The 19,068-nt window shown below is 51.1% G+C and overlaps 6 protein-coding genes across 6 annotated transcripts; 1 reads left to right on the top strand and 5 right to left on the bottom strand.

Moving 5' to 3' along the window:
* Positions 1-115: 115 nt before the first annotated feature.
* Positions 116-1,964, bottom strand: LTHEOB_8895 (Zinc finger C2H2-type protein; the record flags this gene model as incomplete). The annotated part of the gene is made up of 3 exons (XM_035518422.1): positions 116-1,412; positions 1,463-1,749; positions 1,812-1,964. 3 exons carry the CDS (start codon positions 1,962-1,964, stop codon positions 116-118), a joined length of 1,737 nt encoding a protein of 578 aa, XP_035369794.1.
* Positions 1,965-7,139: 5,175 nt separating this feature from the next.
* Positions 7,140-8,090, bottom strand: LTHEOB_8896 (alcohol dehydrogenase; the record flags this gene model as incomplete). Its single annotated transcript, XM_035518423.1, has 1 exon — positions 7,140-8,090. The coding sequence occupies one exon, from the start codon at positions 8,088-8,090 to the stop codon at positions 7,140-7,142; it is 951 nt and encodes a 316-aa protein (XP_035369795.1).
* Positions 8,091-10,112: 2,022 nt separating this feature from the next.
* On the top strand, positions 10,113-12,174 carry LTHEOB_8897 (Small s protein; the record flags this gene model as incomplete). Its single annotated transcript, XM_035518424.1, has 6 exons — positions 10,113-10,268; positions 10,322-10,676; positions 10,728-11,315; positions 11,514-11,797; positions 11,864-12,089; positions 12,170-12,174. 6 exons carry the CDS (start codon positions 10,113-10,115, stop codon positions 12,172-12,174), a joined length of 1,614 nt encoding a protein of 537 aa, XP_035369796.1.
* A 1,453-nt stretch (positions 12,175-13,627) lies between these two features.
* Positions 13,628-14,806, bottom strand: LTHEOB_8898 (uncharacterized protein; the record flags this gene model as incomplete). The annotated part of the gene is made up of 4 exons (XM_035518425.1): positions 13,628-13,804; positions 13,887-14,103; positions 14,157-14,346; positions 14,452-14,806. The coding sequence occupies 4 exons, from the start codon at positions 14,804-14,806 to the stop codon at positions 13,628-13,630; spliced, it is 939 nt and encodes a 312-aa protein (XP_035369797.1).
* Positions 14,807-15,716: 910 nt separating this feature from the next.
* On the bottom strand, positions 15,717-16,903 carry LTHEOB_8899 (uncharacterized protein; the record flags this gene model as incomplete). The annotated part of the gene is made up of 4 exons (XM_035518426.1): positions 15,717-15,920; positions 15,977-16,199; positions 16,249-16,456; positions 16,507-16,903. The coding sequence occupies 4 exons, from the start codon at positions 16,901-16,903 to the stop codon at positions 15,717-15,719; spliced, it is 1,032 nt and encodes a 343-aa protein (XP_035369798.1).
* A 924-nt stretch (positions 16,904-17,827) lies between these two features.
* On the bottom strand, positions 17,828-18,833 carry LTHEOB_8900 (Mitogen-activated protein kinase-binding protein 1 q6ns57; the record flags this gene model as incomplete). Its single annotated transcript, XM_035518429.1, has 3 exons — positions 17,828-18,008; positions 18,060-18,267; positions 18,407-18,833. 3 exons carry the CDS (start codon positions 18,831-18,833, stop codon positions 17,828-17,830), a joined length of 816 nt encoding a protein of 271 aa, XP_035369799.1.
* Between the last annotated feature and the right edge of the window lie 235 nt (positions 18,834-19,068).

The following is a 19,068-nucleotide window of genomic DNA, read 5'->3' on the forward strand; positions in this document are numbered from 1 at the left end:
AGACGCTAGTTTATGTTAAATGAAAAAAGTATATGCCATATACTTCACTATACGTGTTTTCGTGAACTGAAACTGCCAACGCCCCTCGAATATTAACTCCAGCTAAAGTAACACGTCACAACCCACCACCACCACACTCCCTCGCCATTGCCGCATACTCCGCCGCCTCTGCCGCCGCCTCTTGCACAATTGCCGCCTCCCACTTGCCCACCGGCCACACAGTCCGTTTCTGCAGCGCCTCCTGCACCCACCTCAGATACCTTACCTCAGCATCCATCATCCTCCCCCCATCAGCATCTCCACTCATCCCCGTATCCTCCCCAATCGCAGCCATGATACTCCTCAACACAAACCTCGACGGATCACACCTACCCAGCCCATCATACGCCGCCACCCCCTGATCATCCGCCATCGCCGTCATCGCCGTCAACCTCACAATCCTCCACCCAATCAACGAAATCTTAAACGCAAGCAGCGTCAAGAACGGATTCTCCAACTCCGGCACCCCCGCCACCGCAACACCACTAGTCCCACCACAACCCGGCCCCCTCCCTATCCCGACCAACGCCCTCTCCAAATCGACCAGGATGCGAAACACGTCCCTGTCCTCGTAGCGGTCGCGATACCGCTTGCGGCGCGGCCGCGCGAGGTGGCCGGCCGTGGCGATGGCGGCGGGCAGGTTCGTCTCGACGACGCCCGAGACGAGCAGCGCGTCCGAGTGCGAGAGCGTGAGGGAGGTGTAGCGCCACGTTAGCCAGAAGGAGTGCCAGAGGGGGTGGTTGCCTTCGGTCGTGGCGGAGGTGGAGAGCGGGGAGGAGAAGGAGAGGGGGTTGGAGGAGGTGGAGGACGAGGAGGAGGAGGCGGCGGGGTGGCGGTGGTGTTGGGGTTGGGGCGCTAGCTCGGCGATGTTGCGGAGGGCTTGCGAGATCTGGCCGTGCTGGGCTTCGGTGAGGATGGAGAGGGGGCGTTGTTGCTGGTGGCTGGCGTTGTCGTCGGAGGTGGCGGCGTTTCGGCTTAGTTTAGGGCGGAGGAGCAGGCACGAGGCGTGCGTCAGTTCGCGCGCTGTCATTTGGAGTTGCGTGACGAGGACGAGGGCGGCGAAGGGCGAGTACCAGAGGAGGCGGAGGGCGGGTGGGTGCGGGTCGGCGGGCCGGTTGAAGAGGAGGTCCTGCGTGCTGCCGTGGAGCGAGCCCTGCGAGGGTGTGACTTCGTCGGTGCCGAAGCGGTCGTCGTGCTCGTTGAAGGAGCGGAAGTGCTCTTTTTGCAGCTTGTCCCAGCTTTCGGCCGTGGGCGCCGCCCAGAGGTCGTCGGCGGACGGCAGCTGGTATTTGATCTCGAGCGCGGATAGTTGGGGCCGCAGGTTGCAGGCGATGGAGAGCTGCGAGTCCAGCAGGTAGACGGCGTATATGCATCTGCACCTCTCGTTAGCGCCGATAAAAGAGTCGTGGAAATTTGAAAATACCTCTTTCTCTCCTCTTCCGCGATGAACTCCCGCCACCGCTGCTGAAGAGTTGCTGAATTGTTTGCTGCTAATGACGGGATACATTCTGGCTCTTCCGGAGAGTCGAGACGAGACGCGTGGCCATCGTGCGTCATTTGCAACTCTCTGATAGCCCCAACAACGGCGTGATGGATCGCTTGAGCTTTTGACAAAAGAGTGTCGTCGCATACGTAGACTCCATAGAACTCGAGCAGTATGTAGGATTGGAGCACAGACGTCTCTTGGAATCTGCTGCAATCCTCTTTCGTCTGCGCGCCATAAATGCTCAGTAGCTTGCAAACGCCCAATGGGAGGTGAAATTAAAACTTACGTATTCTTCCAAAGAGCTGTAACACTTCTCGAACAGCTTTCTACTGGCCGCAAGCCTCGATTCTGCCTGGCCATATAATAGCCCTATGCACGTAACGGCTTTAACCAGAGACTCTGAAGCCTTCTCTAGATCGAAAGTCGGCTCATGCAACATTGGCATGGTCGGATGAAACTTTTCGAAGAAAGCTTTGCAGTGTTGGGACTCACTTAATTTTGTCAGCTGCGGTATCACGAGAAAGCAGAGGGGAGAACGTACGGTGTCACCTTTTTGACTGGCAGATTTGATAGTCCAGCAAAAATGTCCTGGTGAGTGAGGTATAGTCAGAAACACCTTTAAGAAAACTGAGGGCTTAAGTCATAACCAACATTATCGTCCATAGCATGGTCCTGAATCGAAGGCAAGCAATATTCATCCTCAATCGATTGCCATGGCACCGCTGGTAGTGCTATCTCAATCGATGGGTGACAGTTCCTTATGTGCCGCTTTCTAAGATCACTGCCGCATCTTTTAGCTCAATTTATCTTTCAAACATCTTCGCCGGTGAGCTGTACCTTCTGGAGAATCTTGCGTCGCATTGAGGACACGGGTAAGATCGCGAGACGGCGCTGGGGTGGTCTGCATTTTGGGTCATTAATTTTAGCCTAACATTATGTCAAGAGACGTACGTGTTTGAACATGACGCTTCAAGTTTTCCTATTGTAAGGCGTAAGTGTCGTCCTTGCCGTAAGTGTAAATAGGCTTCGAGGGTGCATTACTTGGCGAGTAAACGGTCTCTCACAGGACGAGCATTTGAACGGACGAACAAGAGATTTGGACATATTGGCAGAGTGTGTATAGCAAATGTTGTAGGTGTGATTGGAACATTGGGTACAATGTCTTCTTGGATGTTTGCGGGGTAACCATGCAATCTACATCTGCCTATCAGCCAGCCGATCGGACCCCCCACTTTTCGGACCTATCGCCCGTTTCCCACAAATGATAACACATGACTCCTCCAAGAACATATTGGAGAGGGATTCATCATCTATTACATAACTGATATATTTCAATTCCGAAGTAGAGAGACTACAATGTCTCCTACGATGCTCCCACGCGGAGGGTAAGAACTTAAGCAATCTACTGCGCAAGAAACCTCCGGGTATGTTCGAGACCAGATAAGACAAGACGACAAGGCTGCAACATAGGTAGCAAAGAGCATACAATATGCATCACGGAGGGGTATTGAAACGGAATGCTAACACGCAGAACCGCAGAACCCTACAATAAGATGTATTTGTACTGAGTTTGGTAAATTCCTATCCCAGGCATGTGATTTCACTCGCATCATTCCCCCCTGTCGAAATTATGGCAAAGTCCAATAGCATCGCGACTCGTCAGCCGGGCGCATTGACTCTTAGCTACCACGTATTTGCACAAAATTCTGGAACCCACCAATGATAGGCATATACCTCCAGCCTTGTGGGGCCGACTTGCTCAGCTTACGAGGACGTCTTTCCGCTCTGACAGCCTCGTCTTCTATCTCACTTCGCAAAGAACCCCATCACAACCTTCAAAGCTAAAGCAAGCTTTGCGGTTAATCATGGAAGACGTCTGGGAAAGCCACAAAGAAATCATCCGGCGGCTCTACATCGATGAAGACAAAACATGCCAGCAAGTGGCTGTGGAGATGAGGGCAGAATACGGCTTTGACGCAAAGTATGCTCACTGAATATTTTCTCGCTGTATTTCTGACTTCGTTTAGAATTAGCCAGTATCACCGACAGTTTGGGAAATGGAAATTCCGCAAAGGCCTCACAGAAAGCGAATGGAAGTTCGTTGGCCGACGAATCCAAAAGCGCAAGGCTGAGCAGAACAAGGAGAGCGAGCTCAGGATCAACGGGATCATTATGAACCAGACAAAGATCAAGAAGGCTATATCGCGGTACTCAGAGACCACGTTGGAAAAAGCACGACGACAGGCCATGTCCAGGCGCAGCTGTACTCCTGAGGGAATCGTCATTGCTACTCCACCACGAGAGGAGCCGCTTGTCGCACTTTCCTTTCCGGTATTCGTCGAGAATCTTCCCTCTCTTCAATTTCATCAAACAATGTCCAGCCATGGTGAGATATTCGTTAATCTGTATCTCGATGATTCACTAATAACTGGTCAATTAGCATCGGTGTTTACACAACTATTGTCTTCGTTCACACGACTCAATATCCACGATGACAATCTTCATGAATCAACTTTCTTGAACACTCTAGAAGGCAACGAAGCATCGGCATCCGCACCATTATCTGCTTTGGTAGACATGGTATGGAAAGGTTTGCCGCTGGCAAAATATCAGACTACTTCGCCTGACTTTCGGACGTTCATCATGACACTCCTCAAAGTAGTGAACAATGCCAAGGGGTTGAAACACATCGAACCACACATGGCGCGGATAGTATTGGACAGCCTCCAGTTGACTGAAAGCAGAATGGTGGTCATGAAACTTCTTGAAGAACACTCGCCATTTTTTGAGACTCTGACTGAGCTTCTATTCAAATATGCACTTGCGCGGAGCAACAGTGGGCTCACATCATTCCTTCTTCAACACTCTCATATCAGGCCAAACGACCGGTTGCAGTTTGAAGACGTCTGCATGTTCGTTCCAACTAAAACACCCTACAAATCTTGGGTTTCCTCTCCATGTCAAGATCTCCTGAGCTTTGGTCAAGCAGTTACGCCGATCGAATACGCCATACTCACACGCTCCAGCAGTCTATTGCACACACTTTGCATGTCTGGAGTCATACTTGATGTTCAGGGAAGACATGGGCCAGACGTGCTCCGCAGAATTGACAACAACAGCTCTTCATTCGGCGAGGTGTTATTGTTTATGCTCGATGAAGGACTCATGAGCATGACCGACGCCAGTAGCATCTTGGGAGAGAAATTCGACACTCTAATATTGAAACGAACTTTCGGAGAGACTATTCAACAAAACCTTATCTCACACCTCCCGGCAGAACAGCTGCTCCAGTGGTCAATCCAAAACGATCGCATGAGCTTAGCAGACGACCTTTTGGAACAGGGGACTACAATAACTGAGGCGGGCTTTTTCGAAGCAATTCAGCGTGGGCATCTAAGCATTGTCAACAGAGCCCTTCAAGCCGGAGCGGATGCGAACAGTGTTGACTCTCATGGTGCCTTCCCATTGAGGATTGCGGCAGAGAGAGGCGATTTTCTCATTGTACAGAGCCTTCTACGCCATGGTGCAGAGATTGAGCCTGCATCGGCCTGCAGCCCCATGTTCTGGTCCATTCCTTCGCATGAAATACTGAAACTCTTCTTAAAGAGAGGGGCAAACCATCAGGTGTGGGACGAGTACGGCTTCTCTCCACTCTGTCACTTCCTCCTTCGACGCGATCCGGATGCAGCAATGCTGCTCATAGACTGGGGAGCGTGCTTGGGCCGACACCCGAAACGCACGCCTTTATGGGTCCCAACACCACTACAGATAGCTGCCAACAAAGGCTATGATGCTGTGGTTGAGAAACTCCTGGATAGAAACATCGACGTCAACGAAGACCCTCCGTTGCATAACGGGTCCGAGCCTCAGGATCTCACCGGGGACACGGCCCTTGCTGGCGCCATCAGAAACTCGTGGGGACGTTGGACCCGTTTGATCGACCGTCTCATCAATGAAGGCGCCGATGTGAATGCCGTTGCCAGATATGGAGATACTCCTCTCTCTATCGCCCTTGATCACGACGATGAAGCTGTGGTCCAGTCTTTAGTCAAAGCAGGAGCATCTGTCGCTGATCCAGAGGCATTTAGAGCTGCAGCGACATCAGGAAATCTTGATTTTCTGCGTCAATCGCTTGAAGCTGGCTTGTGTATCGATGATGTCGGGGCATATGCGCTATCGAACGCCGTTTACTCTGGGAAAATGCACCTTGGAATGAAGATGAGAACAGTGTCTTTTCTAATCGATCTGGGAGCACGTACGGGCGACATGAAACTCATGCAATATTTCATTGAACAGAATTCTGAGCTCTCACAGCTTCTCCTGTCACATGGAGCCAGCCCGGCCGAGTATGAAGTTTCCGCGGTCCCTTTCGAGCGCTATCGTAGTGCTCAACTCCGCAATAACAGCGCCGAGGTCGCAACGGCCCTAAAAATAATTCGTTCAATGCCATCAATCGAAGGAGAGCTCTTGAAACGCTCCTTTCTCTATGGGGAACTAATCTTAGCAGCAATCTCGGGCGACGTCGACATGGTTAAAGCACATATCGATGCGGTAGTCAATGTGGCGTCCCTAAGAATTAGCCCGACGAGGCAAGCAACCTACAATGACCGCAGCGCTTTGGTGGTTGCCAGACTACTTCAACAAAATCGCCCTCCTTCTAACTGGCTTCCACCAGCGAGATTGTTCGACCATCCAGAGAAGCATGCTCCGGAGACCCCATCACAGTGTCTCATGACCACAGGTCCGCAGTCCTCAGAAACTGACTCATTACCGGAGCTCTCTGATGAAGGCTCCCAGACCAGCTTTTTATTGGGCCAGACCCCTGACACAGGCTCCTCAGAAAATGCCAATCAGTGTTCCCCGATCTATTTCGACCTGTCCTGGCCCGAGGTTTCGGATGCTGAGATTATCGAACTTGAATCTTCCGATCCTGATCATTGTCATCTACGGAAAGTAACGAGCGAGTGCCTGCTTGCCGCGGCTGTCAAGGGAGGTCCAGCAGTCATCGAGTTACTCCACGAGGTAGGTCTCGATGTCAATGGGGAGCTCTCTACTTTGGAAGGACGCGAGTTTAAGAAACTCCACAAAACCGCTTTTCGGTATGCAATCCAACTGGGACGATATGACTCGGCAGACGCCTTGATTCAAGCAGGGGCAGACGTCAACGCGCCCGCTGATGCTGATCGAAGGCTGACTGCGCTGCAAGCAGCTGCAATTCACGGTCACATCGGGATCGCTTGCAAGTTGTTGGAGAAAGGCGCCGAGGTCAACGCTCCAGGAGGCTCGTTTGGGGGACGTACAGCGCTTGAAGGGGCCGCAGAATGGGGCAGGCTGGATATGGTGCAGCTGCTTCTTGACAACGGTGCTGATATCACGGATTCTACTTTCGGAGAGACTCAGTACAGGAACTCGACCAAGTTTGCCAAGGATGAGGGATATCCTGCAATCGCACGGCTAATCAGGCGCCGTAGACTGAGCATGGGATATTCTGACCTCTCTTGCGATGATTCAGTGTAGTTTGTTTTTCATGTTGGAGTCAATGGAGTTCTGGTTATCCATGCAATAAATATATATCTCAAGGAAAATGTACGGGCTTGAACGATAACTCATGAGATCAAGGAATCAACACCATACGGTCCCCGCCTTTCTGTCCCCATGCTACCTCAATATCACTCAGCTTCACCTCCTGAAAACTATACGGTCTGACCTTCCCCGCCACAATCGCCTCCACCATCTTCGGCGCCTCCACCGCAAACATACCCATCTGCCACGCCCCCGGGCCCGCACCCCTAATCGTGATATCCTTGCTCCTCAAAATATCCCCGGGCAGCGCCATATCCCTCTGCACCACCGTCCCGATCTGCACATACTGCACCGGCTTCGACGGCTTCAGCGCCCTCAACAGCGCCAGCGTCGGCGGGCCGTACAGGAAATCCAGAATCACATCCGCGTCCAGCGCCTCGGCGTAATCCGTCTGCGCCGCATCCACCGCGTCCAGCTCGATCGCGGCGTCCAGCCCCAACCCCTCCATCTTCGCCTTGCTCCGCGCCACGCCCACGACTTTCGCCGCGCCGAACACGCGCGCCACTCCCGCCGCTGCGGCGCCGGCCAGCCCCGTGGCGCCGACGATGACGGCCGTAAACCCTTTCGGCAAGTCTTTGGTGCGCGCCGCCAGCGCCATCCACGACGCCATGACGGGGTTCATCTGGCCCGCGATCTGGACGGGGTCGGCCTTGCTAGAGCCAATTTGCTCGGGTACCGGCGTCGTGGCCTTGCGCGGGACGTTGACGAATTCGGCAAAGGAGCCGCCGGTGGGCGTGATAGTCGTAAAGTAGACGAGCTTGCCGTCGGGCACGGTGGTGCCGACGCCGTCGACTCCCGGGACGTGCGGGAGGACGTTGGCGCTGTAGTGCGTGCCCGCGGCGCGGCTGCGGACGAGCGTGGGCAGGCCGCTGGCGAGGACTTTGATTTGGACGAGGTCGCTGGAGGGGTCAGGCAGGGCAGGTGTGGGAGCGTCGAGGTATTGTGGGGTTTGGCCCCAGGTGGTGACTTGTGCTTGCTTCATTTGGAAGTTTGTGGTTGGGAAGGGGGGGATGAGCGGGGAATTTGTCGGGTGTTCTGATTGTTTTGTTTGCTTGAGTCGAGCGGGAGAGGAGGGGAGTAGTGGATAGGAAAGATGGCTGAGATGCTGTCTGTCTATTTGTATATTTATATCTCACATTTCCATGGACTTTCCGTGGACCATCCCAAATGCAATGCATGTGCATATCAGCCCCACTTTCCCAATCGGTGCTAGATGCAGGCAACACAGTCCCGCTGCAGGCTTCCAGATGAACAACTATCCTGCATCGTGTAATTTTACTAGTGAGTCACGTAGAACAAGTCCATACGGATAACCCATTTAATAATAATACTCGAGCAAGAAGAAGTGATTGCGTTGCCTTGTGCAAACTGCGAGATATCACCGAAACGTCTTTGGGGAGGACTTTAAGATTATCCAGCCGCCCCTCCTCATCAAGACCAAAGCCACATTGCTTCGTCAGGGCAAGAAGCTTACTAAATGGCTGACTCACCAAACAGTACTTTCTCCAACTATTCCTGCCTGCTTCGCTCTTCGGCGAAAATCGGCTCAAGATCGCTCGGCTCCGGTGCTGGCGAAAGCGCGAGACCGTTGCATAATTAATTTGTGCCATGGCTACACGCTAGTTGTGCAAAGGCTTTGCTGCAATGTTTCATACGCGTAACGGCGAATCTGACCTCTGCGAGTCAGTAGAGCAGCATGCGAGCTGTGTGAGATACAGAGGGGTGTTGCTGCCGAAGGTGACGGAAGTAATTATCCCTTTTTCTTTGCCAGGAAAAACATATGTGGGCAGCAAAAACTATCGCCCGGACAAGAATCTAAAATTATTAACATTACATTCATATCTAGGTAATATCTTTAACTAACCGCGATACGGGCTAAAAAAAAAATACGCTAGGGCTGCGATACCCTTCTGTAGTGTGAAATCCAGGTGTGCTGTCAAAGCGGATGAGAACTACCCGACGATTTGCCTATCCCAGACCACCTTTTTTGTCCTGCAACCTACACTCGTCAGCCAAGATCTCACAGCCTCGGGAGATAATGTGACCAAGCCACATATGTTGGCAATCTTGCCACTGAGATCTTCACCAATCAGGAAACAGCAGCTTTTGGAGCTGCCAGCTGCATCTTCTACCGCATCATCTACAGTTCCTAACGATGTTCCGGGACCAAGGTCCTTTCGACTCCAGATTGATTTGATGATATAGACTTCGGGCTCAAGATGGCCCGCGATCAGAAGGCTCTCACCTATCGCGTTCGTCAACTTCCGCCAAGCATCAACGAAGCTGGAGTGGTCCGGATGTTACAGGATCTACTGGCGACAGAAGAGAGCACTCCAACAATCACCGTTTTCTCGCTTGCCCAAAGTTTAGTTGCTCCAGAAGAAACTCGCTCAAAGGATGCGACCGTCTCCATTCATCCTCTTCCCCCAGCACTGAAAAATGGCCAACAGTGGCTGTTTTCGGCACTGTACAGCAACACCAAATATCGCATCATTGTTGACCTTCACTTCCTGGATTTCACAGTCCTGAATGACTTGAGTGATGATGAACATATACTCGAGTTAGTTTACCAAATATCCTCTACCATTCAATTATCTAACAAGACACCAGCTGCATAGCCATCAGCGGACTCGCAAGCCACCCTTTTGGATCTTGGCAGCAACGTGGGGATCAACAGAATTTCATGTGGCTCAGGGACGCTGTACCAAAGGACATCCCGGGCATCAGAACAATTACCTATGGTTACGACACCCACTTAAAAGACAGCAAGTCTTTCAAGTCTATCTATGACATTGCTCTCACTTTTGCCCAACGCCTGACGGCTGTATGGCTTCCCTCAAAGCCAATAGTGTTCATTGCACATAGTTTGGGTGGAATCATCTTGAAACAGGCATTGGTGATTTTGGCACGCAGCTCTGGCCAAGATCTGCCAATCTCGAGAATGAAGGGCCTATTGTTTTTCGGAGTCCCAAATGGCGGAATGGCAACCGAAGAGCTGATAGCAATGGTAGACGAGGATCCCACCAAGGAGCTGGTATCGAACTTATCCCCAGAGTCGCAATATCTTGAAACTCTCGACTCGTACTTCAACTCCCTCCAATACACCAGAAAGTTCCACGTAATGTCCTTTTACGAAACGAAGACCACGAACACTATCATCGTAAGTCATCCGATTTAAAAGCCGAGGTAGCGGCATTCTTACTCTACTTTTAGCGAGATATCGACGGCAAATGGAATCGAAGTGGCCCGAGGGTGATAATGGTATCGAGAGCTTCTGCTACACAAATTTGCTCTCGTGCTCCAGGAGAGGTGCGTTCTATTGACGAAGACCATTCGGCTATGGTCAAATTTGGTCCGGGCGATATCCACTACACTGGGGTTTTAGATGGCCTCAGGAAACTCCTTGACCGAAAGACTTCGTCCGAGTATGCGGAGCTCGCTCGAAAGGCAGCGAGCAAGAGAAGTGCCACGCATGAAACTCAAACTGTGAACGACAATGTTGAACCTTCAATGCCTTACGAATGGCCAAACCTTGTTGCGAAGCAAGCGAAGAACCATTCTTCTGACGGTAAGCATCCGTTTCTGAATGACCTCGCCAATGCTAACACACTTTTCTCAGACATTCTGAATTCACTTTGGTTGGATGTCTTTGATCACCGTCTGAAGGATATATCTCCTCATTTCCAATCGACCTTTGAGTGGATCTTCAATGACGAATCTCTCGGGTTCGTTCCTTGGTTGCTCCACGGAGACGGTGCATACTGGGTCGAAGGCAAACCTGGTGCCGGAAAATCAACACTTCTCAAATTCGTCTATGAGAGCCAGAAAACGATGGAGCTCTTGGAAAACTGGAACCAACCAGGAACTTTCATACCGGCCGGATTCTTCTTCCACCATCGAGGATCAAGATTCCAGAAATTCTTCGAAGGAATGCTGCGAAATCTTCTCTACCAAGTCATTAAGAAAGTCCCGAGCCTGTATCGAGACATACCCAAGTCTTGTTTGCTTGCGATAAGTGAGAACTTCAATTCAACATGGAATCTGGGTTATCTCCGAGAAGCGCTTTTTTCTATACTCCGGCAACGCCACACGGCGCTGAAGATATGCGTCTTCATCGACGCTCTTGATGAGCTTGATGGTCACCTTGAACTTATTTCAGAATTCATGACGAACTTGGTCGACCAAAAACCTGGATCAGCAGTGTGCTGTAAGGTTTTCTTTTCTAGCCGACCACGGCAGATAATTCGTAACCGTTTTGGACGCTACAGGCATCTCAAGATCCACGAAAGAACCGGGAAAGACATTCGAATCTACACAGAAGGGAAATTAACCGAATCTCCGCAGCTCATCTCGGTTTTGGAGTCATGCCCAGAAAGTAGAGAGCAGACTGCTCGCCTCGTTGAAGTTATATTCACTCAAGCTGATGGCGTCTTCCTCTGGGTAAAACTTGCCATAGAAGACATTACAAAGGCTCTGATCCAGCATGACATCCAATCAATCAACGAGCTGGAAGCTCTTCTACAAAAAGTACCTCCAGGCCTGGACGAGTTTTACGAGTCGATCATCGAGAGGATCCCTGCAGATTTCAAGTGGGAGGCTTACCTGACACTTGAAGTAATACTTCGCGCTGAGGAAACTATCAGACTTGGAGACATCTTCAACATTGTGAGATGCTTTGGCTGCAAAACTGTAAGGGAATGCCGTGAGCAGCTCAGCCATCCTGTCCCCACGGAAACAGAATCGAAATTTCTCCAGTCTCTACAAGACAACTGCGGCGGCCTCATTGAGCTGGATTTCAACGCAGATCGCATTCACCTTATGCATGAGACTGTACGAGCTTTCATGAGCCGACCGGGATTTGAGCATCTCTTCTTTCGCCAACCAATTCTATTTCGAGCTCAGAACGGATACACTGAGCTTGCAAAATTCATGCTCACCAAAACCCAGCATTACGACGCGCGTGAGTTGGATGACCCTGTTTGTGAGCTTGATTACTCCAAATTCTTCAGCAAAGGGATGGAGTACTGCTTCAAAGCCGAGTCAACCACATTGACTTGCCAGTATGAGATGGTAGACGAATTTCGACCCCTCGAAAACCCGCATAATCTACGCCAATATCTCTCAACGCGAAAGAGTAAAATGTGTTTTATTCCTGATTCTGGAATGTCTTTCGCCGTCATTGCCAATCTTTTGCTATACATGCGGCGGAAACTGGAATCTATCTCTGGAGATTCGGCCGTCAATTCGAATCTGGAGAAGCCCCTACTGGTTTGTCTTTCTCAGGCGGCAGCTTACGCTGACTGGATGTCGCCCATAAAAGGCCCCCGGCAGCTTATCGACTACACCTCAATGGCACAGCTCTTACTAGACAAAGGCGCTGATATAAACGCTCAATACATGGGTTTAACGCCTTTCCAATGGCTTTTCGTCACACCTTGGCATAAAAATCCTCTTTTTTACTTTGGCAACAGTGTTTCATCTATTGCATTGCTCGAACTCTTCTCGAAAATGGGCAAAGTCCCGACTGCAACATTTGGAAGCCTTCTATGAACATACACGCGCGGAAAAGGTTCACGAAGCCAATTCATTATTCGGACACAGCTATGACGACACTCCTGTTGGAATACAACGCAGATGTGAATGCAAGGGGCTCCAACGGTATCACAGCACTAGATTTAGCACTGGGAAGCAGAGGTATATTAGGACCGGTGGCCGACAATGCTATTCATAATATTTGTTACTATGGAAACGGACCACGGATAGCTACGCTTATGCTTCACGGTGGGCTTATTTCACGGGCCGGTCTAATATGGCTACCAGAGTGCATATCTTCTGCGACATTAGTGGGACTTGATGCTCAGCGTTTGAGTCATCTACCAGAAGTGTCTAGGCATTCGAATTTCTTGACTTCTAACGATTTTCGGGTAGTTCCACTGCTACGTATGAGGGAAAAGAGCTTGAACTTTTTTAGGAGGCCTTATTATGCTGTAAGATTTCGCATAGACATGTCAAAGGCGCTTTATGCGATGGAGAAACCTTGATTGTTTTTCTTAAAAGTGTTCTACTAGCTTTTTTTTTTTTTTTTTTTGATGGAGTGGAGGGAGCAATAGACAAGGCGAATAAATCACTGGTCTCTTTTGTGTGGACCTATCGAGAGATTACGATCCCATCAACATTTAACGCTATGCATTTCCTATGACGCCTTCAATCCAGTTTACTGTGAGATTTTTCACACCACTAAAAACTCCAGAATATCCCAACGCCTTTTAGAACTTTTCTGTCTCTCTTTCTCTCTCGCTCTCTGCTGCCGAAGCCGTTTATACCCTCTCAAAAGCTTTTAGAGCCTTTTAATAAAGGCCAGAGACTGGTCTTGCTAACTCTGCTTTTAGCGCTCGAGATAGCCCCTTGAAAGTTGAAGTTGAGATCCGCCGCGCTTCCCGATAAACGCCGTTTTGAAAGAAATCTCAGTTGGAATAATCATCCGATCTTCCTTTCCGTGAAAGAAGCCGAAGACTTGACTTAGTCATCGGTTAGGTCGATAGTTTCAACGGATCCAGAGATACGCGGACGCTTAATCCGTCTAACGGTAGTGATCTCCAGGTCAGACTGCGCATGATCCATGCCAGTCCTGCTGTCGTCACCAGTGTCCTCAGTCTTGAACTCCCGCTTCACCGCAGAAGCAGCGGCATCCCGTTCCTGTAGCATATCTCGTCAGATAATGCGCTTTGCAGAACTTGCAGAAAGGTAGCAATGCTACCACGACAAACGATGGACTTACCCTGTGACGACGCAGAAGCTCCCGAAGCTCTTCCGGTTTCAGCTCCTCCAGCGGGCGTTCTTCAAGCGGCGTGGGCGACGGCGTTCTTGGAATGATTCCTTCTGCCTGCAGTGCACTCTTGGAGCGGTATCGGAAGACGAAAGTAGCAATTTCCCCTTCGCTATCCGGCACGAAGCTGTACACGTCAGAATATGCTGCTGGCTCAGATGCTTGTAGTCTGTAACTTGTTAGTGATAGAAAAGATGCCGAGTATCAGGGGTTCAGGCTTACTTGACCTGGTGGGACAAAGATTTTCCTTTCAGAGCTTTCTCTGAAATCTTGCCAATCTCATCCATCGTGGTGGTCCTATCACGGCGAGCTTTCACCTTTGCTTGACCTCTTTCAATCTCAATGCGAATAGTTCCCACAGAGGTGACTTTCTCGTGAAGCTTGCGGCTTGGGATGTCTTTGTGATTCTCGTCTGGAGAAGGAAGGCTTCGTATTAATGTTTCATGCATGAAGAACGCCATTCTTCTCTCTTTGAAGTGTCTGTCCGGCGTGAACGAGGATATTGGAAGAAACTTACCGATATCGAGTTCAGAGAAAGCCATAGGCGCAATTGTTCCTTTCCCATCTTTGAATGACTTGACTCCTTTCACATTCATCTCGCCCTGCCTTTCTTCATGTTCGTCATGTGTAATGACACATCCTTTAATTCTCTTGCCATCCACCCAAACCCTAGCTCGAATGTCCTGTCCTTGAAGATCGTAGGGATGCCAGACTTTGCAGTGAATGGTGAACCTGGCACCTGAAACGGCCTCGATGTATCTCACCATGGAATCATCTTCATGGCACTCAGAGCTGTCGGCATACTCTTTAACTTGCTTTCCATTAACTTTCACATGGGCTTGGACTCCAGGGATCGATGGTATGATAGCCATGATGGGCGTTGGTATTTTATCCTGGATACTGAGGGTAGCTGGTCGGACGCACGAGCAGGTGAGGGCTCGGAGCCGCTATCAGTTTGAAATGGTGTCTGGGATCAAAGCTGACGAAATCGGCCTGCAACCATCGATAGAAACGTGCTGAAGTTGAGCTCTGAGTGATGTGAAACGACCGCAGCGGTGAGTCGTCAAGGACTTCTGTACGCGCGTTCCAGAGCAGCCTTAACCATCAAAAGGTGAAGCTGAGTGGGTGAGTTAATGCGCAATTGTCGCGTGGGAGGGAGTCGACACAGAATGCGAGGAGCGTCAATGCTAGCTCTCAGTAGTAGCAGACTCTGCAGCAGTAGCAGCGTTGGAGGACTTGCACCAATTGAATAGTTGCGGCGTCGGGTTCTGGTGTCGAAGTAAGGTATTTTGCAGAAAATTGGCGAGGTAGTACAGAATATAAGGCATTGACCAGTTGCATTAACCTCATTTGTCAAAGTCGGTAGCACCAGCGGTAGCCACGAAGTCATGTGCAGCTATTTAGACCGAAAGAGGAAACCGCCCGGTTGTCTCGATGACAAAACTCTTCATGTGATAGGAACGGGAGATACAGCGCGCAGATAAAGTTCATACAAGCAATATATAAGAAAATTGATAGAGCTTTGCTAGTGCTTAAACTTGCTGTATCTGCAAAACCCTCATGAAACCCGGATAGTTGAATGGTGAATCTCTCCTTTCGCCGGTTAATCTCCGACAAACCCCAGGCACCTCTTAACCAAAGACTACCCCACTGTAGAATCTTGCTGGTACAAACTCGAGAACCACGCCGAGAAAGAGTGACGGCTATACCCACCACATCTTACCATAAGCGGATAATCATAAGAAAACCATCGGACTGCTTTCTGCTACTGTGTATTCTTCCTCAATCGCTGCTCAAGTCGATGACTTCCGGGGGTCCGGATGTGCGCTGACGCTTTTTCGGACGCACATCGGTGATCTCGATTTCAGAGTCATCGCTTCCCAGATCGATGATATTGACGTCACTAAGACGCTTGTTCTGATCAGACTCCTGTTTGACTTCCTGCTTGACTTCCGGCTGCAGAGTCTGGCTTGATCTTCTCCGGTCCTGATTTTGGGCAATTAGCGACCACGGATAAACAAGACGCCAAAGGAGAGGCTTACTCTGAGGCGTCGAACGAGCTCGCGGGCTTCATCCGCTGTCAAAGCCTCGACTGGACGATCCTCAAGCGGCTCGGGCGAAACGGTCCTCGAGATGATGCACTCTGCCTTCAGTGCATTCCTGGAGCGGTAGCGGAATACGAATGTAGCGAAAGGCTTATCGTCAATCTTCGTAGAGGTGGACCAGCTGGTGCCGTGGTACTCGAGCGGTTGCGCCTCACCAAGACTGTGATGATTAGTATTGTTCAAAGCAATTCTCTGTGGTTTACACTCACTCCACCTGGTGGCTGATTGCCCGTCCTTTGAGCTTCTTCTCCGGAATGCTGTCCATAATGTTGAAGTTCTGGTAGTTCGACATTCTCTTTGAGCTGGGGTAAGATTCCGGCAGCACTTTGCTCCGCCGGAAAGTAACCTCAATCTCGCCCAGAGACCGAAATGCTTCAACTTGCGCAGTTGAAGACGGGATCTGATCATTGTCATCTACTGCAAGGTCACAAGTCCGGTTAGCTTGAGCTCTAGGAACATGCGATTACTTCGGAATTTCACAAGAAAGCAGTCAGATGTACCGATGTTGACTTGCGAAAAGGCCATCTTCCGGAGGCAATATTTTCCATTCTCAAAACCGCGCACTCCGGTGAAAGTGACCGTCGACTGTCCGTCGTGTCTCCATTTCTCTCTCCGGGTAGTACATTTGTCGGCTCGCTGGCCATCAAGGAAAAGAGCCGAAGAGATGTCCCAATCCTTGTACTTTGGATCAAGTGCTTCGTCGTAGGTGATTTGGACAGTGAAATTAGCGCCTGAAGTTGCCTCAACGTATCGTGTAACAGTGTTTGAAGTGTCTGGTTCATCCTCATTGCGAAACTCCTCGAGTGGCTCGCGGTTCACCTTTACCTCGACCTTCAGGCCGGGAATATCAGGTAGGATTGCCATGACGAAGCTTCTGCGACCGGTTACATGTAAGCGCCCGTTGGCACGGAAGATCAGCCGCGAATGCCCGAGGGTGGAAAGCTGGAGGTGATGTGGAGGCAAGGGAAAACGAGGTGCGAATGAAGCAGATTGCGGGTGAGCTCAGCCTTGCGCTGTGCCAGGAAATAAACCCTGTTGGCGAGGCTGCAAGGCTGCAAGGGAGGACGCTCCTGGGTTGCCTGTAGAAGAGGTGGGACGACGATAGCCGACGATGCGCTAGGTGCGCTGCGTAGGAGCCACGCAAGGGTTGGATAGCTATCGGCGTTTGCTGGGTTGTCTTCAAGTGGAGGAAAGAGGTAAGCGTGGTCGGCGCATCAGCGCGTCAAGGCGCCAGCGAATCAGGCGGACACGCGGAGTCATGCATTAGAACCTCAGGCAGTCACGCCAGGCAGAAACCAACATTCACAGGGTCATGCAATCCATAAAAACCACGTGGAGATACTACGATACTGTCTATTTTTCAATTGTTTCGTACTGCGCTCCTCACGTGACTACTTCTGGCTGGCAAGGATAGGTTCACCTGCATTCCTAGATGTGCAGCGCGGTCATCGAGCTTCGCGAAGTGACCAAAGCGGAAGAAGCTGCCGCGCGCTCTTTTTAAACAGCCTTTTCGACCTCGTCTCGGGGCCTTCTGCAACTTGGATGTTGCTGGCTTTTGCATGGTTGCGTTAGGGCTTGCTACTTCACCTCTCGATGAGATTAGTCTCCTAGCTTGTTTGTTACCTCGTCAGACGCTCCACCCGTCCTGCCTGCTTTTCCCAGAGAAGGCTACCGGCGGGTTTAGAGCAGCAGAGTGTGGAGGTGCCGTTTCGCTCGCCAGATGGCATGGCAAGTTTCTGCTCGAACAAGCCATTCATTTGCCGCCCTCTCCATACCCATGGCCTCTCATCAGTTCAGAAAGTCGAACGTCGTAGCCGGCGGAGCCGACTTTGGTAGGATTCCCTCCTCTTCCAACGCCTCCCAAGACCGATAGTTGAATGTAAACTCCGCCCATGGCTCATCCGTCGGGTCGATCTGCTCCGTTAAGACCCTTCCGCATCTGCCAAACGTCCTCTTGACATCCCCCGTCCTGTTCGCCGTCAGCCTTCCCACCCAGCAAAGCAACAGGGTCACCACTCACGTCGCTTGAAGATCAATCGCTTTCTCCTTCAATGCTTTCTCCGCCACGCGGTTGAACTTCACCAGGCCGTTCGGGCTGGTTGGGCTGGGACAATCCCGATGTGGAATCCTCCCCACCTCCTGCACACGATAGAACCTGGCCTTAATCTCGCCCAAGCACTGCAGCTTTTCAAATTGCCGGTGGTACAAGCTCTCCCGCGCATTCTTGTCTGCCTCGCGCATCAGCCCTGTCACCCTTGCGCTCGCAAAACAAACAAACAACACTTCGCAAGGCCACAAAAAAACGGGAAAGGAGCGGACCCCAGGAGCAAGCAAGCAAGCAAGCAAGCAAGCAAGAAGACGACTCACCAACATTCAGCCCCTCGAACCGCAAACTCCTCTGCACCCACCGCCCGCCCTCCCACCCCATCGCGCCGTCGCACACGTACCAGCACTCCCGCTGACTCGCATGGCCCTTCAAGTCGATCACGCTGCCCTGCACCCGGATGCCGTCCACGTAGATGCACAGACCCAAGCTGTATCCTTCGAGCTCCGCGTTCCGCGCCGTGAACTTGATGACGACGGAGAAGTCGGCGTCGGGGATGGCTTCGATGTAGCGCGTGATGGAGTTGGCGCGGTCCTTGTGCGACGGCGACGGGTACTCGAAGGCGTCTGGCGGCGGCGTGGGCGTCTTCGGACGGTTCGAGGAGACGGACATGAGCGAGTTCGGCGTGCTGGCCGGGTCGTGGATGCGGACGGTGACTTCGATGCCCGGGCGGTCGGGAAGGATGGCCATGGTTTCCTTTTTGGGGGCGCGTTTGGTGTTCCTGCTGTTCTGCGGGTTGCGGTTGGAGGTATCGGGAGTAATCGAAAACCCGGATTATCAATGAAAAGGAATAGAGAAAAGAAGGAACGATAACACGAAGGAGTGGACGAATGAATAAACGAACGGGATGAAGAAGAGAACGAAAGGCAGAGCAAAGAACAAAAAATCAAGAGGTTGGAGAAGAAAGGCGATAGAAATAAGCTCT

The sequence above is a fragment of the Lasiodiplodia theobromae genome (genome assembly GCF_012971845.1).
Source record: "Lasiodiplodia theobromae strain AM2As chromosome Unknown scaffold_29, whole genome shotgun sequence".
NCBI lineage: Eukaryota > Fungi > Ascomycota > Dothideomycetes > Botryosphaeriales > Botryosphaeriaceae > Lasiodiplodia > Lasiodiplodia theobromae.